The sequence below is a fragment of the Phanerochaete carnosa genome (genome assembly GCF_000300595.1).
Source record: "Phanerochaete carnosa HHB-10118-sp unplaced genomic scaffold PHACAscaffold_9, whole genome shotgun sequence".
Taxonomy (NCBI): domain Eukaryota; kingdom Fungi; phylum Basidiomycota; class Agaricomycetes; order Polyporales; family Phanerochaetaceae; genus Phanerochaete; species Phanerochaete carnosa.
This window is the reverse complement of record NW_006767636.1, coordinates 1,316,438-1,337,912: the sequence shown is the minus strand read 5'-3', so window position 1 is coordinate 1,337,912 and position 21,475 is coordinate 1,316,438. Positions and strand designations below refer to the sequence as shown.

The 21,475-nt window shown below is 54.8% G+C and overlaps 10 protein-coding genes across 10 annotated transcripts; 5 read left to right on the top strand and 5 right to left on the bottom strand.

Annotated features, from left to right (window-relative positions):
- Nucleotides 1–60: 60 nt before the first annotated feature.
- PHACADRAFT_177305 (uncharacterized protein) lies at nt 61–3,324 on the bottom strand. The gene is made up of 15 exons (XM_007399628.1): nt 2,933–3,324; nt 2,801–2,859; nt 2,663–2,744; nt 2,467–2,609; nt 2,238–2,339; nt 2,069–2,188; nt 1,911–2,012; nt 1,632–1,861; nt 1,498–1,582; nt 1,297–1,445; nt 947–1,244; nt 753–884; nt 631–702; nt 448–572; nt 61–364 (listed from the first exon to the last, which is right to left on the bottom strand). Exons 1-15 carry the CDS (start codon nt 2,967–2,969, stop codon nt 151–153), a joined length of 1,950 nt encoding a protein of 649 aa, XP_007399690.1. The 5' UTR covers nt 2,970–3,324; the 3' UTR covers nt 61–150.
- Nucleotides 3,283–5,936, top strand: PHACADRAFT_212511 (uncharacterized protein; the record flags this gene model as incomplete). Its single annotated transcript, XM_007399627.1, has 3 exons — nt 3,283–3,304; nt 3,361–3,457; nt 3,506–5,936. The coding sequence occupies 3 exons, from the start codon at nt 3,283–3,285 to the stop codon at nt 4,761–4,763; spliced, it is 1,377 nt and encodes a 458-aa protein (XP_007399689.1). The 3' UTR covers nt 4,764–5,936.
- A 32-nt stretch (nt 5,937–5,968) lies between these two features.
- On the bottom strand, nt 5,969–6,255 carry PHACADRAFT_262296 (uncharacterized protein). Its single transcript, XM_007399626.1, has one exon. It carries the CDS (start codon nt 6,248–6,250, stop codon nt 6,056–6,058), a length of 195 nt encoding a protein of 64 aa, XP_007399688.1. The 5' UTR covers nt 6,251–6,255; the 3' UTR covers nt 5,969–6,055.
- A 287-nt stretch (nt 6,256–6,542) lies between these two features.
- Nucleotides 6,543–7,100, bottom strand: PHACADRAFT_199397 (uncharacterized protein; the record flags this gene model as incomplete). The annotated part of the gene is made up of 3 exons (XM_007399625.1): nt 6,543–6,677; nt 6,731–6,844; nt 6,900–7,100. The coding sequence occupies 3 exons, from the start codon at nt 7,098–7,100 to the stop codon at nt 6,543–6,545; spliced, it is 450 nt and encodes a 149-aa protein (XP_007399687.1).
- Nucleotides 7,101–8,604: 1,504 nt separating this feature from the next.
- Nucleotides 8,605–8,882, bottom strand: PHACADRAFT_262294 (uncharacterized protein). Its single transcript, XM_007399624.1, has one exon. The coding sequence runs from the start codon at nt 8,864–8,866 to the stop codon at nt 8,654–8,656; it is 213 nt and encodes a 70-aa protein (XP_007399686.1). The 5' UTR covers nt 8,867–8,882; the 3' UTR covers nt 8,605–8,653.
- Nucleotides 8,883–8,916: 34 nt separating this feature from the next.
- Nucleotides 8,917–12,154, top strand: PHACADRAFT_127885 (uncharacterized protein). Its single transcript, XM_007399623.1, has 12 exons — nt 8,917–8,952; nt 9,003–9,056; nt 9,117–9,215; nt 9,264–9,327; nt 9,414–9,490; nt 9,542–9,717; nt 9,770–10,214; nt 10,263–10,351; nt 10,406–10,589; nt 10,642–11,565; nt 11,619–11,758; nt 11,809–12,154. Exons 2-12 carry the CDS (start codon nt 9,027–9,029, stop codon nt 11,894–11,896), a joined length of 2,316 nt encoding a protein of 771 aa, XP_007399685.1. The 5' UTR covers nt 8,917–8,952; nt 9,003–9,026; the 3' UTR covers nt 11,897–12,154.
- A 295-nt stretch (nt 12,155–12,449) lies between these two features.
- On the top strand, nt 12,450–13,002 carry PHACADRAFT_187281 (uncharacterized protein; the record flags this gene model as incomplete). Its single annotated transcript, XM_007399622.1, has 3 exons — nt 12,450–12,752; nt 12,808–12,908; nt 12,962–13,002. Coding segments are annotated over exons 1-3 (384 nt in total), but the record flags the coding sequence as incomplete, so codon positions are not given.
- Nucleotides 13,003–14,685: 1,683 nt separating this feature from the next.
- Nucleotides 14,686–16,941, top strand: PHACADRAFT_262289 (uncharacterized protein). Its single transcript, XM_007399621.1, has 7 exons — nt 14,686–14,850; nt 14,908–15,439; nt 15,490–15,616; nt 15,667–15,793; nt 15,846–16,219; nt 16,277–16,493; nt 16,567–16,941. The coding sequence occupies exons 1-7, from the start codon at nt 14,695–14,697 to the stop codon at nt 16,894–16,896; spliced, it is 1,863 nt and encodes a 620-aa protein (XP_007399683.1). The 5' UTR covers nt 14,686–14,694; the 3' UTR covers nt 16,897–16,941.
- A 251-nt stretch (nt 16,942–17,192) lies between these two features.
- Nucleotides 17,193–20,438, top strand: PHACADRAFT_177296 (uncharacterized protein). Its single transcript, XM_007399620.1, has 7 exons — nt 17,193–17,789; nt 17,843–18,374; nt 18,431–18,557; nt 18,610–18,736; nt 18,797–19,100; nt 19,266–19,441; nt 19,491–20,438. Exons 1-7 carry the CDS (start codon nt 17,634–17,636, stop codon nt 19,818–19,820), a joined length of 1,752 nt encoding a protein of 583 aa, XP_007399682.1. The 5' UTR covers nt 17,193–17,633; the 3' UTR covers nt 19,821–20,438.
- Nucleotides 20,439–20,456: 18 nt separating this feature from the next.
- Nucleotides 20,457–21,203, bottom strand: PHACADRAFT_262285 (uncharacterized protein). The gene has a single exon (XM_007399619.1). It carries the CDS (start codon nt 21,182–21,184, stop codon nt 20,720–20,722), a length of 465 nt encoding a protein of 154 aa, XP_007399681.1. The 5' UTR covers nt 21,185–21,203; the 3' UTR covers nt 20,457–20,719.
- Between the last annotated feature and the right edge of the window lie 272 nt (nt 21,204–21,475).

Sequence of the window (21,475 nt, the reverse complement as noted above, 5' to 3'; positions counted from 1 at the left end):
TCTAACGCCTGGCCGCTATCGGATCTAGCCGAGTCCCGTCAGGCTCATGCCCCAGAGGATCCAAATCGCTCTCTGCCTGACCAACAAGCACAGCAGATTAATAGAGCTCAAGGATAGGTACACAACGAGCAGCCGACATAGTAAACGATTCTATAGCTCTCTCCGAGCAGTCCCAAACAACCAATTGGCCCACTGTCCGATCCAGCCAGGTCCAAATGCACCTGGTCTGCTAAACGTCCGGTAGACGAACAACAGGCCCGTTGCAACTCCCCCGAGCACAGCACCCATCGTGACAACACTTCTAAACCGCGCCGCCGCAGACACCACGCGATCAGCACGGCCAGGAAAGGCATTAGGGTTGAACCTGCAGACACAGGGATGAATACAGACGCAGCATCGATGACGGCAGGTCAGTACATGCTGAAAAAGCAAGTTTATGGGACGCACGGATCGATCGCAGTCTGGCATATGCGGCGGAAGAGGTCCGCCGTTTCACCGGCTTTGACGCTGACAGCAAAAGGCACCACAAGATTCAACCGTTCGCAGTATACGTCAGGTTGTACCTCGTGTCGCTGGGAAGCGTTCATTCAGCGTGCTCAAGGCGGATTTCTTGACACAGTGATGACTTACCTGCAGGGCAAGATCGAGGTCAGACTTTGTTGCAACGAAGACGGCTGGTGTGTGGTCGAGGCTGTATTGTTGCTAACACGAGTCGATGAGTCGAGTGTAGCAGGAGGGGAGACTAGACCTACACGCAGGTTGCTGATGTAGGAAAAGGAGTTCGTGTCGCTTGAATCGTGCACATAGATGATTACGTCCGCCATCTCTGTCTTCTTCGAGCTTTTCAGCACCTCCGCCTCGTACCGCGAGCCAAATTCTTGTAGCTATAAGCGCGCGTGCCAAATACTCAGCATACACGAGGCTGCTCGCAGCAAAACGCACGCACCACAAGGTAAACTTCCCGCCCATCAAGGTCGACGCCACGGACCACGCTGTTCATGCGTTTCGTTGGTTCGTACGTTTCGCTGAACTTGCGTCCGACAAATGCACGCAAAAGCGACGTTTTGCCAGATCCCGCAGCGCCACATACGTAGCCTAGAAGGACGTTTCGGGTCAGCTTTCCTTTCCTCCGATCACTCTTTCTCGGGCGGGTAATTTGCAGAGCAGATGTTCGGGGCATGTCGGGGTACCCAAGGTATGCAAGGTACTCCAAAGTTGTTCGGTGGTTGAGAAGAGTCGTCATGCTACGTATAAGCAGTGAGTGAATGCGGAGAAGATGGAGAAGGAGGACTGTACCTCCATTGAGCGAGCCATCCCTGTAGGCTGATCTGCCCGGTCTCGCTGGTGACAGTGGTATCGGGAAACTTATTGTTTGCCCAGGGATTCCCCGGCGAGGTGCTGAATAAGTCGTCCAGTTCAGTTTGATTCAGCTCCCCGTCGCTATCCTGAGGTGAAACCATCAAAAGATATTGCAGCCTCATGGAAGCATAGTCTTACTTTGTCGAAAGCATTAAAGACTTCCGTCAAAAACTTGACCCCTTGTGGGCTCAGCTCGACGGAGCAGTCATGAGCCACGTCAAACCTATTGCTGGCTGAGTATAAATCGCGCATGGAAGCAGTTAAATCCGCACTTCGGATATAGGAAGTCTTCCGTCAGCTTCAGGTCCTCGCCATACCCGAACTTCCGTAGCACCGTCCACGTCGTTTCTTGTCTCCCCCGTTGTATGAAGGATGTGAGAAGGTAGAGGAACCCATCTTCTGTCAAACCACCGTCACGCACACCGCCCGCAGTGTGGGCCTGGACCATCTCTTTGATCCCTTCTAATTCTTGCGCCTGTAGCGGCGTGTCGAAACATTTCCTCTGAAGTGACGTCAGTCTTGCAAATAACCTTGAATGGTACTCTGCTGACCTGAAACTCGTTAAGCTCAGCATTATCTAAAACGCCGTCTTTGTTCAGGTCGCACAGCTTGAATATTCGTCGCAATGCAGCAATGCATTCCTTTTTGAGCACCTACGGGAGGAAACATGTTAATAGGATTCTAAGTTGAACTTGCATATGAGACCTACGTGGTCCCGAGAATCGTACAGAGGGGCGGTCGGGTGAAGAACAGCCTTTTGCGCGTGATAGAAGACTTCCGGAACGTTAACGAGCAGCTTGGCGGAGCACTCTACACATGTGTCGACTTCCTGCGTGACTGAGCATGTCTTGTGAAGAACGTTTCCGAAGTACACCCACCTTGAACTCGTTCATGATAGGCAGGACTTCGTGCTCAAGGGCCTCATTTGTTACCTCTCCGCCACGCAAGTCCATCTTGTTGCCTACAAGTATGACAGGAACCTGGAAAGGGAAGGTGCGATCGTCAGAAGACATCCAGAGTCGTGTGCGACGGTGTACCGATGAAGTGCCGTGCGGATAAGTCATCTCTCGGACAGTGCATGAAGTAGTAAGGTGATTTATGACTTACATTCACACCTAGTGCCCGGAAGCATGGCAACCAGTAAGTCGGTATTCGGTCGAACGAGTTCGGGTTGTCTATCGCGTACACGACGCATATGACATGGGCTTTGCGTATCTCGGATTCCAAATGTTGTCTATCTTGTGGGGTGCCTACGTGGCACTGTTACTCTATTTAAATATAGCAAAGTGTTTGCGAGACATACTGCCAGTGTCCACAATATATGTTGTCACATTCTCCGGCGTGACTTCTGGTGGAATCGTGACCTCTGGAACGACATGCTGGACCTGTCCATGGCACAGAGGTCTAGCAGAGCGACCGGAATATTTGAGAGGTGACTCACATGGGGAACAAATGATTCCTTAATGAGAGAGGTGACTATTGTGCTCTTGCCGACACCCTCTGTTGAGCCATATGGCGAGCGTGCCCAGAAATGGTAAGCCCAGTGGACGAGATGGCAGCGAAGAGCACTCACCGTCGCCGACTAGAAGAATGCGAACATCCCTCCTCATGGCCTCCAGAAACGAAGAACGCTTCCTCACGGTCGAGCAAGTCTCTGCGTGTCAGTTCGGCAGCGGCTTCGAGGCGGCAGAAGACAACCGGGGCCATCAGGCGCCAGTACCCCAGCTTGCAATGAAACCTCCACCAAGCCTCTCCGCTATACCATCATAGTACGACGGCGACCTTAGCCCTATAAAAGTGACTCGTATCTGCTACCAGCCACGAGAAGAGGATGGCCGCAAACCTGGCATCTCTACCAAGCGATGTAATTATCATCCTTATGCGTTATTTGTCTGCAAAAAATCTCGTTGCACTCTGCTGCACATGCAAGGCCTTATGTGGCTTGGTGAGTCATACACGACTCTTTCCCATCACCCTATACTGACGCTTTGTTGTAGGTAGAAGAATTCGGGTGGAAAGGATACCTTCAGCTCCATCCCAGACAATCCAACAGTTTGTCTAAAGCATTTGCGTCATGGACGCCAAGAGCACGAGTCGAGTACGTCCTTGTCGTGTAGACTAATCCTCCCGGGCTGACCTTCCCCAGATACAACGTGATTACAGATCAGAACTGGGAACGTCAACAGTTTGTCGCGCGACCACTTTCCCAGCGCTGGATAGGCAAACTTCAGCCCCTCCTGGCCATAAATCCTTCCAGGCTATTGCTCGCAGCCGGAAACACCATATATTCGTACAGCTTCTTGTCCTCTCCAGGATCGGACGTGTCACCTCCGGCTCGCCTGGAGTGCACCTACACCACGAGTGCTTTACACCCCAGTCGCGACATAACCGCCCTCGCGTCGATCCCGGACGATGGTCTTGATCGCACGATTGTTGTAGGGTACGCTGACGGCAGCCTCGAGCGGGTCACGCTACCACCTCGCGAAGACTCGGCTGCTCTTTCTGGGCACATCGATGCCTCACTGAGAGAGCGATGGAACTTTCATGACGGGTCGCTCATCGAGGGCTTATCAGTTTCATCTTCACATATTCTCTCTCTTTCGTCCGGCGGCATTGCTGCATTCACATCACCTACATCCGAAAACATGACGCCAGAGCTTGTCAACGTAGGCGTCCGGTGCTGGTCCTGTCATCTGGAGATGGAGGCTTCCAGCCCTTATTCTGTCTTTGGGTCGTCATCTTTTGATCCGTTGTCGGTACATCACATCTCCGAATCGCACCTCTCTCAACAACCATCCGCGTACCTGTCATCCACGAACAGGACGGAACATCCCACGGCGGTGTACGCCATTAGCTCTTCTCCGCCTGCCTGCGCGTGGGGCGCCTCTAAGCAAGTCATCGTCTCCGGTTGGTACGATGGCGTCGTGCGCATCTTCGACATGCGCACACCCACTCGCCCTTCGACGGACTCTGCGCCGTCGCTCCTGCCATGCATGACCCTCTGTGACCCATGGTCGCCCGAGCCAATCTATTCCCTGTCTTGCGGCGGGGGATCTGCATCGCACGTCGCTGCGGGCTCAGCACGGCACAGTGTGCTCGCGTTCTGGGACGTCCGTGCGCACACGCGCGGCTGGAGTGTGCACGCACCAGGCAACGACGCCAGTCCGGTATACTCAGTAGTTATGGATGGCCCGCGCGTGTTCGGCGCGAACGAGAGCCGTGCGTTCGTATTCGACTTCGGACTGGGCGTGAGCGAGACGACGTACCCGCCGATCGCGCTCGAGCCGGTGCCTGCCTGGCGCGGGGCTGGGAGATGGCGCAGGGCAGCGGCAGATGACGTGCTTAAGAGGATGCAGCCCGAGGGACCAGGGTTTTATGTGACGAAGTACCGACACAGCAAGTAGACGACCGCTATGTGTAGAAGTTGCGAAGAGCCACCTAGCTGGTAGCTGGCAGCTTGGCATTTGACTGCTTCGTGCTATATGACTTGTGATTAGCATCTACAATGATTGGCGCATATCCACTGTACTCTCATCCGCTGTGTTAGTAGACAATAGAGATGTATCTATAAGCTCCAAGTCGAGGATAGGAAAACAAGACTGGAAACTTTGGGAAATCTAAATAGCTGCCTGGCAGAGTACACATAACGTCCGATGTAAACACCTTGCTACGCTCCTATAGTACCTAGCTCTTTCGTTTTCCGCTTCTTCGATTTAGAAGCAGAGTCTTCGTCGCCCTTCCTGCGCCTCTCCAGACCTCGATTTGCCAGGGCTGCACTATCATCCTTCGCCTCGGGGTGAGCCTTGCTGATCTCCATCTCTGCCACTTTCTCCTCTGCCTCCGCCTCCTCTTCCAGAGCCACGCCCTCGCCCTTGCGCCTTTGCTCTTCCTTCAGCTGCCGTTTATCCTCTTTTCTTGCCCTCTTTTCCGCTTTCACCCTCTTCTTCTCGGCCCTCTCCAGTCTTCTCACTCTCAATGCCTCCCTCTCTTCCTTATCGTCATCCTCTTCGTCTGACCTCCTCCGCTTCTTGCCCTTCTTCTCGCTTTCTTCCTCGTCTCGCTTATTCTGCTTTGTCTCGTGTGATCTCCTCAGTCCTTCGCGGATATACTCTGCCTCCGCCTTTCCTTTACTACACCCTACCTCGACATCCCCCTTCTCGTCCTCAGCAGACATCTCTCTCCTCCGCTCCTTCTTCTCCTTGTCCTTCTTTCCCTTTTTTCTTTTCTCCTCCTGCACATTCGCATCGTCTACGGGAACGTCCACACGCTCCTCGCTCCTCACTACTTCCACTAGAGACTCGACCTTCTCCTCAACGATGTCTGTGCCAAGAACGGGCCCGCGGAAGAACATAGAGTATAGCATGCGCCGTGCAGCTTGCTGTTTCGCGGTGGCCATGACGCTTAACCGCGGCGAGGATGTGCCGCTGCTCGATATGACTGGTTCTTCGTTCGGCGTCGCAGTGCCTGACAACGCCGGTGTGCCAGTTACCGGACGACGGTTGGAGATAATACCGGTTTTCGTCTTTTGGAAAGCCACCGTTAGAGTAGACGGCTCAGTGTCTTCCTGCAGTAAGAAGGTGAGCGGCGCAAAAAAATGACGGAAACGGCTGATTCAAACGTACCGAGTCGCTGTCGTAACATTTGACTCTGATAGCACTCGCAGCAGCATCGAAAACACTATTCACTAGCGCGTTAGTCATACGCATGAGGGACAGAATGAGTCTACACACTGGTCCCAGAACGGGAAGGCCTCGTCTCGGTCCTTGCCTATCCCACTCATGTTTTTCTTCTGGGCGACAATGATGGGACGGCTGATGGCCCCATGGCGCAAGCCAGAGCCTTTACCTTGCCATCCCTGACGCGTGAGGTATTCGTGACCGTTGAGGGGCATAAAGAGGAGGCTCAAAGGAGGAAGTCGAGATTGAGCGCGGCACACGATTTCTGCGCTCGGGAGCTGGGCGCTTTTATTGCTGGTATTCTCACGGGTCACAAATGGAAGGGCGCATCAGCTTTGTGGCGCACATTTAAATGAAGCGCTTTTGACAGGAACGTAAATAAATAAGTAAATGGACCTTAGGTCATACACCACAAGGTAATCTATGCAGCCTGTGCGTAAGGCGCAACACCGAACATACTACATGATATCGAGAGCACTTGTCGGCGAAGCTATACCGAGTTAATGCTCAGGCAACGCGACGACAGATGACCGGCTGCCAGCTTCCCCTGGAGACATGTTGGATCTCCATGAGTATGAGATCCTGAAGTCTAACGTTCGAAACTTCCCAGCCATTAGAGGTGCACGGTACACGTGCCATTTCCTTTGTTCACCATCAGCTTCCAGCACTGTGGTCTGCTCGCCACATCGACATACCGTGAGACAGAGCTGAATCTGTGCCGCCACAGACTTTGCGAGCTTTCCTTTCTCGCGATGTCCTGAGGCCAGATTGACGTTGAAGTGGTTGGACCAAAAGCTATAGCCGGGCCACTGGTCCCGATCTCAGATAAGATGTCAGAGCTGGAAGACAATCTGTGTGACGCACATTAATGCGAAGACAGATCTTCTGGCTGCGCGTAGTCGTTTGCACAACGAGGTTTGCATCGGGCATGCCGCCGAAATCCTCATTGAGAGCCCTATCGAGGCGGATGCCGGGACTCCCGTTGCATTCGAAGCGGATGGCATCCTGTGGGCTGAACACGGCAGCAGTAGCTGGATCCGTATACTCAGCCTGGGGTACAAGCATGGTGCCATGAGGTACGTTTTTGGGCATCCTAGGGTTGTTGAAGACGTGGTACTGCTGCAGAATAACGTGAGTTCATGCATGTAGTGCATGTCAGTATGCGATATGCCTACCATGTCGCTTCTATCTGGAGACTGTCGGTGAAGTTTGATGAGGAGAGCATGCCATGCCTCTCCTTTTCAATGCGCCGAGTTGCTTGCAGCTGTGCTAAACATTGCGAGGTCTGGCTGAGCTAGCGCGATCACTAGACGTTTTCCGGGCGGAGGACATGTCAACACTGCCAGACCAAGACAGTGCCTACAAGAACAAGAGGAAAGTCGTAGAACGGAACATCTCTCCATGTATGCGAAGACGAAAAGCAGCGGATCCGTCTGCGAGATTTCAGCTAGTGTTACACAGATAGCCGCATTGAATGCTATCGGCTCCAGGAAGACAGGGTTTCCAACGCATCAACCCGTAGTCGCTGAGTTTCATGGACTGACTGCCCTGTGCAAAGGTAGCCTACGCAGTGATCCAAACCCCTTGAGCCATGGTACTCCTGTACAAGACATTCACTGCATTGTCCACGGCGTGCAAACGAAAGCGTCGTGTTCTCACAGATCTAGAGGTGATAGATTGACGCCTGGTGATAAACGGGAGAGGATAACAACACTGACCCTCCGCTTCGATGCCTAGACAAGGCAACAAGCCGTGCCTGGCTGTTCGGTCTGTTCAAGGTGGTGATACCATCAACCTGACTGGGATACTTGAGCGCGGGCCGCAGACCTCGGAACTGTCACAAGAGTGATCACAGCACCATTTCTGAAATTCCAGTTGCCAGTCATGGAACAGCAAGAACAAGGATTTCAGAGGAGGTCATATCTTGCTATTGAGTGGTAGCTTGAGACTGCCGAGCATGAATTTCAGCTGACTACGCTTACATCGATCGTCAACCGCGAGTACATTCGCAAAAGAAAATTGCCAAGAGAGGTGAATATTGAATCCTGGCGCATCGCGCCGGCAGCAGCCGGCAACTTCCGGAAACTGCCGAACGCGGCCTCATCGGTGCGAAGTTGCTTCTGGCGGAGCGCTCTATGTAAAACCCCGCCTTCTATGACGGGGGTCGCCCTGCGCGTTGAAAGTGCCTCAGACCCTGAGACGGTTTGGCCACAGCACTCTTCTCGGCGCTGTTCCGCGTGTGTCGGTTACGGACGAGCAACGCCCCTCTGTCGATGCATCGATCCACAATATGCTCATCTATATTCGGCTCGCTGGGCACATTTGGGGCTTGTACAAGGGCGAGTCCAACCCTTTCCGCTGTCTAACCGACCCGCGCCGGGGTCGCGTCGCCGGCACACCTTGAACATCTTTAGTTTTTAAACTGCATATTTCCCAGTTCTTCTGTTTTCTGTTTTCTCTTCTGTCGACTATCAGAGGTGGACGAGGCTCCATATGGAGTCCTGAGCTTATGTAAGCGCAGTCAGCTGAATGCCATCACACTCATGCTTGAGCACATTCGGTTATCTGCAAGCGCATGCGCCCAGCAACTGTATTCTGGCTTCTTCAACGAGACCCAGCTAAAGCGACAAATTATCATCTGCCATGGCATCGAAACGAAAGAACAACGAGATTCCTGCCCTAACCGGCAGGGAGAAGAAGAAACAGAAGACTGCTCTGGCGCGAACCATCGCCGTCCAGTCAAACATAGGCGGCAGCGATGGGACAAATACGCTATCCAAAAGCCCAGCAGCTGGGCCCTCTCGAACGGTGCAATTTGACGGTATAGACATCTTGCATGGTGCATCTGCCACGCTCATTCCAGCCCGTAGCTTCGGTCAACCTCCCTGGCTCGCTAAATGTGGAGAGATTCGCTGAGGTACGTGGCATTGGAAGTTACGACTTCTGATCCACCAACACAGACCCTAGGCTCGAGCTTTCGAAATCGATGCGATGCACACAGCTATGCAGACAGCCAGGCATGTTCCGCTGATGACTTGAGGCACAACCAACGCTGACTCGAATAGGACGAGCGGGACCCAGCGCGCCTGGCAACAACTCCCTCGTCACCTCCGCCGTCGAGCCGCCAGCCACGATGTTCGCCGTGTTCCTCTACGACTACGAGATAAAGCAAAGGCTGAGGTATGCACTGCAGTCGTGTCGATTCCCGATCACCTACAGCTTTTTCAGATGGACCCGCCGAAGGCAAAAAAGAAGTCCTTCCCGAAACAAGGCAAAGCAAAACGCACGTCACGTACCGAGGTGTTGTTGAAGCGTCAAGGCAAGCCTGCTTCATTTCGTGTATTCACCCGGCGGCTGAAGAATGATATGGAACCCCAGAGGCCAAAGTGTGGCTCGAGACACACGTCTGGCACGCGAAACGGATGCACATGGAGGAGATGTGGGGCTACAGACTGGTCAGTTCCAAGTGCGACATCGCATATACGCATCTTTGATGGTTCGGACAGGCTGTATCTCCTACCGAGAAGTCATACCGACCCTCTCACCGCGCCTCTATGCACGGCTCTATCCTTCACGACGTGTCATACATGGGGCTGATAGAGCTCAAAGGCCCCGAAAAAGTCCTCAAAGCCCTCCTCGATAGCTGCTGTGACCCTCAGACAGCCAGTCCTGGTGCAAAGAGGTGGATCGCTGTTTGACTATGTGTCCGCTTCGTACAGCTCACTAGCGGATAGGTTCACCACTGGTGCCAGAACGTGTGACACGCATCTGTATAAGCGCGGAGCGTATCCTTTCAGCCTTGTAGCTCCGATAACGGCACTGTGGAGACCCCATTCTCAGCAGTCTCTGGATACGGTATCGGCGCAATCAAAACGGCAAGGGTTGAAAGGGAAGGGGAAGGAGTGCGACCAAGTTGCGCAGGACACCGAGCGCGTAGTATGGATTTGGGCACACCCTTCCGTCTTTGAAGTGGTATACTTGGAGCTACGAACAGCAGCGTCCTTCGCCTTGGAGGCCGTAAAGAGGGGCACCATTCTGATTGATGAAGAAGCAACGGTGGAGATGGCCGATCTGCGCTCGCAGGTGAACGTCTTCGAGATTATGGGCCCGAAGTCCAGCCAGGTCATCAAGGGTGCGTTGAAACCCGTAAATGGAGATAGCCGCGAGGAGTTCAAGAAGGTACACTGGCCGCTAGTTTCAACCCTGGCTTCCGCTGACTTCTTGCAGTGCTGGAACGAACTCGCGAACCTCCAGAGTACCGGGTCTGTGCCGCGCAATACCGTCATAGGATTCAAGGTCTATGATCCTCGGCTGAGGTCGGTAGTGATCCCGTCTATCGGTTTGCACGGCTGTTAACCCCTAGTTTACAGCTTTCCTCCGAAGAATGCGAAGGTGAACATCGCCAAAGAAGCGCTCCCAAGTATGTCGCCAGCAGCTACCGCCTTCTTTCCAACTCCCACCCTCGCCCAAAGCGAGATCTGGGCGGAGGACATCCGTCGTCCACTTCGCAAGCCGAAGTTCAAGAAAAAGGACATAGACAAGCGACGCTCTAAGGTCGGTGCCTTCCAGGTCTGATGGCTACTTTGGCACTAATGTCCTAATGTAGAACCTGGTCCCGGGCAAACATCTTCAAGCTCTGGCGGAAGACGCCCGCATTCCGGTTCTGCTTATTCAGCGTTCAGTCGAGGCAAGCTCCTCTGTAGCCTCTAGCTCTAACACCCACACGCCCGCGGTACACGGATGGACGCTTGTCATACCGCAGGGCTGGGCCATGCCCTTCTTCTCGTCTCTCATTTTCACCGGCACGCGTGTTGGTGGGCAGCACGAACGTCAGACACAGGCCTTCGAATCAGGGACGGCACATTTCCCGCACGACTACCCATGCACGGAATCGTACGAGGAATACAGCGACGCGCGCGCGTTCGAGGAGCAGGACGCCTGGGGGCGCAAGCCTCCCGCCAAGAGGCCGAACTATAAACGCCTTGGCACGCGGAGCCCGTGGAAACCTGACTGGGGCGTCGTTCTGGGTGTGCAGGATACGGATGAAGATGCGTCTACGCTTCCGGGCGAATTCGTACCCTCCCAACGCGAGGCTGTGGATGTGGATGATGCTTCGGAGCCCCCGGCGTCGCACGAGGAACCTGCGCCACCGACGGGCCAGGTGGCGCGGACCGTAGGAAACGGGACGGACCTCGGCGTGGCACCATGGCTTCTGCGGGGATCCGAGATCTGCACAGTCCTTGATGCTGCGGCGAGCGGGCTTGATCCGTCGTTAGGCCTCTTCGGACAGATCGCGCGACTCCGCGAGAAGCGTGGGCTCGAGTCACTCGCGGCACGGCCCGAGGACGTGTGGAAGCACGCCCTCGTGCGCGTGCGCCTCCGGATGTGCGGACGGGGCTGCCCCGATGACCTGGCTGTGCTCTACGACATGGATGATGCGGAAGCTGCGAAATGGATCAAAGCTGAACAGGCGCATAGAAAGAGGGTGGGTGCTGAGGCAGACCCATTCGAAGAGGAAGAAGAGAGCGAGGTCAGTGTTGCTTGTGTTTGCTTCTAAGATCACCCCAGTGATTCTTGTCACAGCTGTCAATCGTCATCCCGCCGGCCGAGTCTATCATTGGTTATGTCACAACAGGCAACTATTCGCTCTCACTGGGCGAAGGTTCTGCCATCGGCGCCATCCCCGTCGCTCGGTTCTTCGAGCTGCGAGATCAAGCTAAGCGGTTCGTTCGTCCATATCTTACTGTCCCTCCACTCACTCAATTGGCCGCAGGACTGGCGCCGGAACACATCCTTTGATCAAAGTGCGCGACCGCCACTCAGCGATATGTCGTGCCGCCTGGATAGAGATCTTAGAGTAGAGAACTCAGTTCAAGTGCTACAAGCTGTCTGCTACTGGCGCATCAAGATAGCTGGCGGGAGATGATCTCGTATATGTGGCAAGGCCTCTTTGTACTTACCATCTGGTTCATCCCTGTTCTCGGTGGACTAGACGAGCTCATTAGAAAGCCATTCTTGGAATTGAGTTATGGACCAACCATGCTATTTCCATTCATAATATCCAGCGTAACAACGCGCATGTAGTCTGAGAGAACTTGATTCACTTATTGAATTAGCCCGCGTTACTTATCGTGACTTCTGCTGCAAACGTTCGATAAGCAAATAGACTAACCCTATTGCTTACCTTATTCGAACTGTTACTTACCACAGCCTCCTTGCCATCACGATCCGCCACGCACATCTTATAGCAACTCTCGTAGCCTGATCCAAGCCGTCCGAATAGTGCTCTAGTGCAGCCTTGGAAATAATGAAGAAGTACACGGCAGAGGAGAAGGCCCAGTTACTTGCCAACCTCGACCTCGAAGGTACGCACGCCGTGCTTCACGCGCAACCTGGTTCATACAATCGTCGTAGTCTCGCATCGCGCCCGCCAGTTTGAAGAATGGCTCGCGGACGCACTAGAGAACTTTCGCATGCACCAAGAGGGGCTCATCGGGCGCGTCCCCCGTCTTGTGCGCGACATTACCCTGCGCGAGTTCGCAAAGTACGGTGGTGACATCCAGTCGGCGCTCAAGGCGCTGCAGAGGGAGAGGCTCGGGGGCGAAGCGGAGGCTATCGACAAAACGACGCGAAAACGGAAGTGGGTTGAGTCGCAGGAGGCAGAGGCGAAGGTTGCAGACGCGTTGGAGGCGGAATCCCTGAAAGCTGCCAAGTCTGGTGCGTCGGGACGAGTTATCTCAACTAGACTACCGCTGAGAGCTGTCGCTTTCAGCTCGAATGATAGCGGCGACACCGAAGAAGAAGCTGGGCTTCCCGAACGCGCCTGGAACGTCTCAGCGTCCGCGAGTACCTTCTGTGAAAACACCGGGTGCTGTAAGCATGGACGCGTTTCTTGCAGCGAATGTACACAGCTGACGATGGCACAGTCAAGGACTACGCAACGTATTCCTCCCACCGCACCATCACCAAGTCCCCACAAGCAACAAACCAAGCCTACACCCTTTACTTTCGGCCGCGCCCCCTCCAGGCCTGCCTCGCCGACCAAGATCCCGTTCGCCTCGCCTTCAAAACGACCAACAGCGGCGCGGCCACCATCCACGGCCCATTTCAACCCCACGATCCCCGCAGCGTCGTCGTCGTCGTTCCCGCGGTGGCCGAGGAAAGACGAGATGATGGTCAGCGTCAACGGCTCGCCGCTCGCGAACCCGCTCAAGTTTGACTTTGACCTGAGCGGCTGGTTGAGCAAGGTCGTCGAGTCGGGTAGGGACGAAGACATGGCAAAGGGGCAGCAGCGCTCGAACAGCATCATCGTCCGATCAGCAGGCCAGGACCGCCCCGCGTCGCAAGCGAGCACCACGTCGAATGCGCGTCTGAACCATGGCTTCGTCCCTGCGCGCGGAACCTCCGTAGTGCAGCCTCAATCGTCTCCGCCTCCTTCCCCAAAGACGTCCTCTGGGCAGCTACCTCTCGCTGCGCTCGTCGCGGTGCCGACCGCGGACGGCCATCTACTACAGTTCGATCCGTTTCAGACATCGCCGGACGAAATTGATGCGCTACCAGACATCTCAGACGATGCGAAGCAGCAGGCGAAGGACGACATGCGGAGGCTTGTCGGGCAGGCTATGGAGCGATGGAAGGTCGCATAAAGCGGCTCTACGCTTTCTCGCGTCTGCAGGCTGGTCCGGCAGGACACCATCCCCAACTTCCGCGATGGTGACCGCTATCGATATTGCTCTCCTGGCCTCGACTCCCTGGCCTCGTTCGTATGCGCATGTCCGTCTGCAATATCTTGGGCGATACTCGACGAAGACAGTCGTGGAGTTCATTCTTCTGGCTTTAAGCTACAATTGTGTAGTGCCCGTCTGCGTTGATGCTCGGCCGCTTTTTGCGGACTATCTATTTTGCAGCACGCCCCGCTTCCCTAGGTCCTTCTCGATGTGGCGTTGGATGTGAGACTGTTGGTAGACGGAGTGTATCAGATTTCCACGCGAGTCTCTGCGGACGCAAGAGTGCAGCCTCGAACGGCGGCAAGGTCCGAGCGCCACAAGGTCGACAGCTCATGGGACGGTCGCAGCAGCATGTGTTCAATGATTAAATCGCACTCGGCAGCCATCATATTCTCTCGTATGTGTTCAGTAACATCTCTACAAGAAATGTTTCAGGTACGAACGCTCCGTCTACTTATAGAGGGGCATGCGAATAGATGCTCATTGTCGCATGGCACCGAACTCTTCTTCCCACTCCTGCCTATCTTTCATCCCGTTCTCCCGCTTTGACTTCCTCCGTGCCTCTACGTATACTGCTGCCTGTGCTATCAGGAGGATAGTTTCCAATGACATGCACAGTCGGCATTGGAACTCGTGAGCGTTGCCTGCGCCGGGTATGCTCATGAGATTCTTTGGGGGGCTGATGGTGCTCTCTCCCACCGCATGGAAATCGACGCACATGGTCGTGTCAGTGCTAGCATGGGCTCTTCCGCACAAAGATCGCTCTCTCTCCATCGTTTGGACAGCCGTTGTCGTCATCAAGCCCATACCAGGTGGATCCTTGTGTCCACTAGTCTTCGAGAACAAGTCTTTTTGACGTGTAGAGCGGTATAAAATGGAGAGACCCGTCTTCGAACTAGTGCAACGACTTCCCCAAACCCGAGGTCTCTGCCATGCCCGCTGCCAGTCGTTGGTCCTTCTGGCTCTGCCAGTTCGTCCTCGTACCCTTCGTTCACTCTGTCACCATCGCAGATATTCAGGGACCCGCGTTCCGCTCGCCCCTTGAAGGCCAGTCTGTGAAGAGCGTGACAGGCGTCGTAACAGCAAAGGTACATCGCAGTCCTTCCATAACTGGACTAGCAATCGAAGTCTTGGTCATGTCGCAGAGCTCTTCCGGTTTCTACATCCAAAGCGATCCCGTTCAAGATGCAGCCGTCTCCACTGGCCTCTTCGTATTCTCAGAGTCCAGTCAAGTTCTCGACGCAGTCGTTGTCGGCGACGAGATCTCGCTGTCGGGCACGGTCTCAGACTTCCGCTCGAGCTCAGATCCGACCTTCCTCGAATCCACCGAACTCGAGTCGCCGACCGCCATCACCGTGCTTTCAACCAAAAATGTCGTGACGCCGCTTGTGCTCGGTACTGACCGCAGCCCGCCGACGCAGGATCTCTCCGCCCTGGATGTGGGCCCCGACGGCTTCTTGAGCGTACCGAACAACCAGAGCCTCGTCGACGTCGTCAATGCCACGGTGCAGCCGACCAGCTTCGGCATTGACTTTTGGTCAAGCCTAGAAGGACAGCTTGTAACTGTACCCAAGCCCATCTCTATCGGATTCGAGAACAGTTTCGGCGAGTTTTGGGTACGCGGTGACTGGGACGCCACCAACGTTAACTCCCGTGGTGGGCTCACGCTGGCCTTTGGTGAGTATCCTGGTCCGTACGCACCTGTGAACGGATCTAATGGATTATAGGTCCCAACGGGACTCCAGATGGCGGCCCCGAGTCCGTCATCATTGGCTCGCCCCTCGACGGCAGTGTTAATCCCAATATGAGCGTCGGCAAGACTCTGAGCGACATCAGCGGTGTTATCCAGTACCAGTACGTACTATTCTTTCGCTATATGCGAGCTTTTCTGAATGTATGCGCAGATTTGGCTTTTATTACATCCTTCCTCTCACGGCTCCCACCGTCCTGTCGATCCCAGATCCCACGGTCCCTGTCACGAATCTGACGTCCATTGCAGATGGTTGCACGATTACGATAGGCGACTACAACGTACGCGTTGCTCATACATACGCACGTCCACCTCATTCACTCCGCTTCGCAGGTCGACAACATGGGACCAGATTCACCGCACCTGCCTGCGGCGGCGAACGATATCGCGACACATCTCCAAACGCCAGATATCATGTTCATGCAGGAGATCCAGGATAACTCGGGCGAGACGGACGACGGTACAGTCGACGCGAATGTGACGCTTAGCACTCTCAGTGCCGCCATCGCTTCTCAGAGCAACGTCAAGTACAACTTCACGGAAGTGATTCCCGTCAATGACCAAGACGGAGGAGAGCCTGGGGGCAACATCCGTCCAGCCTATCTGTTCAATCCAAAGACGGTCAGCCTGGTGCCGGGCCTGCCTGTTGGAGGGCCTCTGGATGCTGTGGAACCTGTGATTGGGTCAGATGGGCAGCTAACGTTAAAGTGCGTCCCTCCGCTACTCATCCTGTCTGGCTCGCAGTGCTGACAGCGGCGTCGCAGCTTCAACCCTGGGCGCATCGATCCGACAAACGCAGCGTGGGACTCGAGCCGCAAGCCGATCGTGGCAGTATGGGAAACGACGTCCGGCAGGCGTTTCTTCACGATTAACTTGCACAATGCCGCCAAGGTAGATGGGGGCTCGTCTATCCAGGGTGACCCACGTCCGCCGCTGAATGGTGCCGTTGCTCAACGCACCGCGCAGGTACAAGTCATCGCCGTGCGTAGTTTTTCTTTTCTTTTCGTCTTCTTTTTCGCCCGTTATTGCACTCTCTCACTCACACAGCCTGCAGAGCCTCGTCAGCGAGCTGCTCTCCATGAACTCGAGCGCGAGCGTCGTCGTCGGAGGCGACTTTAACGAGTTCGTCCAGACACGCACCGTCTTCGCCCCGTTCAACAACATACTCTCCGAGGTCGACGAACTGGCGGACCTCGACCCCGTCGAGCGCTACACGTATGTGTTCGATAACCTGCAGGAGCAGCTCGATCACGTGTTCGTGTCGTCGGCCGTCGCGTCGCGCAAGGTCGAGGTCGAGCACGTCCACGTGAACAGCTGGGCACCAGATGTAAACACGAGGACGAGCGATCACGACCCGAGCGTGGCACGCTTGAGAGTGTGCTAGTAGTAACATTTTACTGTTGAGGAGTGATGTATCCTGAAGTACAACGATATTAATCCAGATGTGGATTACCATCGTGTTCGGAACCAGAACTTGTCCTGGGCAAAGTGCTCCTTTAGAATTTTCGCGAACACTACTGACAACGTATCATTTCTGAATGTGCATGCGCTGGGATTATCCCCCTAGAATTGAGGCTAGGACGCGATCACGGGACTTATGGCAAAGCCCGAGCGCCACGACGCTGTTATAGCCGCCATTATGAGCGCTTTTTGTTGTGGCCATTTTCTCCGCTCTTTCCCTTGCCCTTCCTCGTCTCAATGTCTCGTCCCCCATGGCCTTTACTTCTGTTGCCTACGGAGATAATATTCAGACTACCATTTCAAACGGCATGTGAAGCTGACCTTGCCTGCCTGTGAAGGTCTGCCCGCGTCGAGCATACCCGCTGGATTCTCTGGCAGATCGGTGTTTTCTCTTCCATCGCATGCAAAGCGATGCACATGGCTGAGTCGGTGCCATCACACCTTCCTCCGTACAGAGACATTTTTTGTTCATGGCCAGCAACCGCCGGCCTGAAGGAGACAAGGAAGCATGCTCTTGATCCGCGCCTGCCGTACCTGGTGGACCCTAGCATTCATGAAGAAGACTTTTCGATCTGCCTAGAGCAGTATAAAGCTAAACAGCTCAAACAGCTCAACTTACAGATGGGGCAGTGATTTTTTCGTCGACCCTAGGCCACCATCATGCCCGCTGCAACCCGCTGGCTTGATTGGCTCTGCCAGTGCACTCTCCTACCGCTCGCCTACTCCGCCACCATCGCAGACATCCAAGGACCCGCTTTTCGATCGCCTCTCGAAGGACAGACAGTGCAGAATGTAACAGGAATAGTTACGGCAAAGGTGCGTCGTGCGAGTCTCGCAGATGTCCGGCTGAGGTCATACCTGCGCTGTAGAGCTCTTCCGGTTTCTATGTTCAAAGCAAGCCTGTGCAAGATGTCCGCGTTTCCACCGGCCTGTTCGTATTCTCGGAGTCCAGCAAGGTTCTCAACGCCGTCCAGGTTGGCGACGAGATCTCTTTGTCGGGCACGGTCTCGGATTTCCGCTCCAGCTCAGACCCGACCTTCCTCGAGTCCACCGAGTTTGAGTCGCCCACCAATATCACCATCCTTTCATCCAACAATACTGTCACACCTCTTGTGCTTGGTGTTGACCGCAGCCCTCCGACGCAAGATCTCTCTGCTCTGGACGTAGGCCTCGATGGCTTCCTGACCGTCCCGAATAACCAGAGCCTCGTCGATGTCGTCAACGCTACGATGCAGCCGGCCAAGTTTTCCGTTGACTTTTGGTCAAGCCTAGAAGGCCAACTTGTGACTGTACCGAAGCCCATCTCTATCGGGTTTGAGAACAGTTTCGGTGAATTCTGGGTGCGCGGTGCCTGGGAGGCTACAAGTGTCAACTCCCGTGGTGGGCTCACTCTGTCATTCGGTACGCCATGCAGCTCTATATATGCGCATGTGTAAGGGTGTCTGAATTTTCTATAGGACCTAATGGCATACCTGACGGCGGTCCCGAATCTGTCATCATTGGCCAGCCTCTTGACGGCACTATCAATCCCAATATGAGCGTCGGCAAGACTATCAACGACGTCACCGGTGTGGTCCAGTACCAGTGTGTAGCGTATACTTTTTTAACTCGAGCTTCCTTGATTGTATATGCACAGATTTGGATTCTATTATATTCTCCCTTTCACGGCCCCGACCGTCTTGTCTGTCCCAGACCCTACAGTCCCGGCGACAACCCTACAGTTCATCGCTGACGGCTGCACAGTCACTTTGGGTGACTACAACGTACGTGTTCCTTTTGCACGCGATGTATACGAATGCTTACCACGTTACCCTACTCTTCAGGTCGACAATATAGGTCCAGACTCGGCGCATCTGCCTGCGGCAGCGAGTGACATCGCGACGCACCTGCGAACACCTGACATCATGCTCATGCAAGAGATTCAAGACAACTCGGGCGAGACTGACGACGGCACGGTCGACGCGAATGTGACACTGAACAATCTCAGCGCCGCCATCGCCTCGCAGAGCAACGTGAAGTACAATTTCACGGAGGTGATTCCCATCAACGGCCAAGACGGAGGAGAGCACGGGGGCAACATCCGCCCGGCATATCTGTTCAATCCGAAGAGAGTCAGTCTGGTGTCGGGTTCGCCTGTGGGGGGCCTCTGGATGCTGTCAAGCCGGTGTTCAGTCGAGACGGGAAGCTAACATTGAAGTGCACCCCTCAGAGACTGGCCCACGGATCGTACCGAGCTGACGACGACTTGTAGCTTCAACCCTGGTCGCATTGACCCGACAAACGCAGCGTGAGACTCGAGCCGCAAACCTATCGTAGCGGCATGGGAGACGACGTCCGGGGCGCGTTTCTTCACGATCAATCTGCATAACGCCGCCAAGGTGTCCGGCGGGTCGTCTGACCAGGGCGATCCGCGTCCGCCGCTGAACGGCGCCGTCGAGCAGCGCATCGCGCAGGTGAAGGTCATCGCCGTGCGTTCTCCTTTGTCTTGTCGTCGCGCTGTTCTGACATCGGCTACAGAACTTTGTTCAAGAGCTGCTCTCCATGGAGCCGAGCGCCAGCGTCATCGTCGGGGGCGACTTCAACGAGTTTGTCCAAACACGCACTGCTTATGCTCCCTTCGACAACTTACTCTTCGAAGTCGACGAAGTGGCCGACATTCCTCCTGTGGAACGCTACACGTATGTGTTCGACAATTTGCAGGAGCAGCTCGACCATGTGTTCGTCTCGTCCGCTGTTGCATTGCGCAAGGTCGAGGTCGAGCACGTCCACGTGAACAGTTGGGCGCCGGACGTCAACACGAGGACGAGCGACCATGACCCGAGTGTGACCAGAGTGAGGGTATGCTAGTCGCCAGCCTCCTGTAGCTCAAAAACAATGTGGTTCAAGGTGTAACAATACAATGTACATGTATATTTAACTAGCAGCTTAGTGTTTATCGTCATCGCTATCGGCGGCAGTCGATCGCTGCAGCTCCTGCTGCCACACGTCCGCAAATTCCCCTACATTCCGGCCACTGCTGAGCATAAGCGCCTCGATGGGGACCATGTTGTGCTGGTGTGCCGGTGCGTTGCGCGTCGCGCTCGGGTGGCTCAGAGAGTCGACGACGCGAAGTTCGGGCACAAAGTTCGGGGAGGCAATCGCCTGATTGAGCAGCTCGAGAAGCTCCTCGTACGTGAAAAGCTGAGGGTCTGTCTTGGGCGAATACAGATTGAAGTCGATGATGTGTCCCTGGGAGAGATCGCGCGTAAGCAGGAAGTCGAAAGTGTCTGTAAGAGGTTAGGCGTGGCTTCGGCACAGGAATAGGCTGACAGACGTACAGTTGCCGTCGGTGCTCTCCCATTTGCCTCTTACATACTCTTCCCAAAACTTCAGCACTGCTTCCACGATCTTGCTCTGCGTCTGCGGTTCGTTCCAGAAGGCGTAGTAGTTTGGGTCACGTTGCGAGATACCTACGGCCTCCGAATTAGCCCATGTCAGAGGAGTAAAACGCGCTATCACGCACCTATGAGCCTTTCTCTCCTCACAAAACACCGCAGCTCCCTGCTCCTGTCCACGGGGTACCACTTTCGGAGGACGAGCTCAAGCTGGTACTCTGGTAGCTCCTCGTCCTCGATGTCACACCCTTCGAAAAGCTGCGCGCGGTCGAAGTCATGCAGAACGAAGTCTGACGACTTGAGCAGCATGTATACGTCCGACGGCGAGGTGCACTTCATGGGCGAGCCTGCAGGTAGCATCCACGCCGCGTCCTACAACGCTGCGTCAACCGTGCATGAGAACGCGAGTCTGTGGGCGCAGTTGAAACGCACCCGCGGCGACGAGAAGTTCAGCTTTGGGAAGACGGCACCGTAGTCCTTGACTGCTTCCCGTATCTTGGCGTCGAGCTCGGGGAAGGCGAAAGTGCGCCGGGGCTCATCGTCGCCTTCATCGCCTTCATCATCGGAAAGCGTGCTTTCTGCTGGTCTACCATATGAATCAAGCTCCAGACCTTGTCTATAATCAAGGAAACTCACTAACATGTCCTCAGCGCCCTCGGGCATGAATACGCCATCCGCGTTCAGGTACTCGAGAAACTCTTCGTTCAAAGGACGAATGATGGTGGACTTGATGCTCTGCGCGGCGAAGCGAGGATACCAGGACGAAAACTGGAAAGCAAGGAGGTGGTCTGACGTTACTGACGGGAAAATGGTGGGCGGTGAGATTACAGACGGCATGGTGATGGGGGGTGAAAGCAGAAAGATCCAACGCCACAAAGGTATCGAATGAGGGAAAACTGTCGCGCGCTCCTGGTCACTCCCATCTCCCACTACAGCCTGGATGCGTACTCTGCTATCAGAAATATGACTTTCCAGAATTTGGAACTTCGGCGGTCCAGACTCCACATATATGTCTCAATGCAGCCGGGCTTTCTTAACCGAAACAACATTTTCCTGAGCCACTAATCTAGGCATCCCGAGGTGCTGCGCAAGGCAGAGAGGTCATTAGGTTTTATGGCGGTGCACCAT

Excerpts from the sequence above, each read along its gene's own strand:
- PHACADRAFT_127885 (XM_007399623.1), top strand. The coding sequence starts at position 9,027 with ATGCACACAGCTATGCAGACAGCCAGGCAT. Across the intron at positions 9,328-9,413 it reads CAAAGCAAAACGCACGTCAC|AGGCCAAAGTGTGGCTCGAG; the intron begins GTACCGAGGTGT and ends ATGGAACCCCAG. Across the intron at positions 10,352-10,405 it reads GTCTATGATCCTCGGCTGAG|CTTTCCTCCGAAGAATGCGA; the intron begins GTCGGTAGTGAT and ends CCTAGTTTACAG.
- PHACADRAFT_262289 (XM_007399621.1), top strand. The coding sequence starts at position 14,695 with ATGCCCGCTGCCAGTCGTTGGTCCTTCTGGCTCTGCCAGTTCGTCCTC. Across the intron at positions 15,440-15,489 it reads TGGGCTCACGCTGGCCTTTG|GTCCCAACGGGACTCCAGAT; the intron begins GTGAGTATCCTG and ends AATGGATTATAG. Across the intron at positions 15,617-15,666 it reads AGCGGTGTTATCCAGTACCA|ATTTGGCTTTTATTACATCC; the intron begins GTACGTACTATT and ends ATGTATGCGCAG.
- PHACADRAFT_262296 (XM_007399626.1), bottom strand. The coding sequence starts at position 6,250 with ATGCCCCTCAACGGTCACGAATACCTCACGCGTCAGGGATGGCAAGGT.
- PHACADRAFT_262294 (XM_007399624.1), bottom strand. The coding sequence starts at position 8,866 with ATGTCTATACCGTCAAATTGCACCGTTCGAGAGGGCCCAGCTGCTGGG.
- PHACADRAFT_177305 (XM_007399628.1), bottom strand. The coding sequence starts at position 2,969 with ATGAGGAGGGATGTTCGCATTCTTCTAGTCGGCGACG. Across the intron at positions 885-946 it reads GGCGGGAAGTTTACCTTGTG|CTACAAGAATTTGGCTCGCG; the intron begins GTGCGTGCGTTT and ends GCGCGCTTATAG. Across the intron at positions 573-630 it reads ACCTCGATCTTGCCCTGCAG|CGACACGAGGTACAACCTGA; the intron begins GTAAGTCATCAC and ends AACGCTTCCCAG.
- PHACADRAFT_262285 (XM_007399619.1), bottom strand. The coding sequence starts at position 21,184 with ATGCCGTCTGTAATCTCACCGCCCACCATTTTCCCGTCAGTAACGTCA.
- PHACADRAFT_177296 (XM_007399620.1), top strand. The coding sequence starts at position 17,634 with ATGCCCGCTGCAACCCGCTGGCTTGATTGGCTCTGCCAGTGCACTCTC. Across the intron at positions 17,790-17,842 it reads CAGGAATAGTTACGGCAAAG|AGCTCTTCCGGTTTCTATGT; the intron begins GTGCGTCGTGCG and ends CCTGCGCTGTAG. Across the intron at positions 19,442-19,490 it reads CGCAGGTGAAGGTCATCGCC|AACTTTGTTCAAGAGCTGCT; the intron begins GTGCGTTCTCCT and ends CATCGGCTACAG.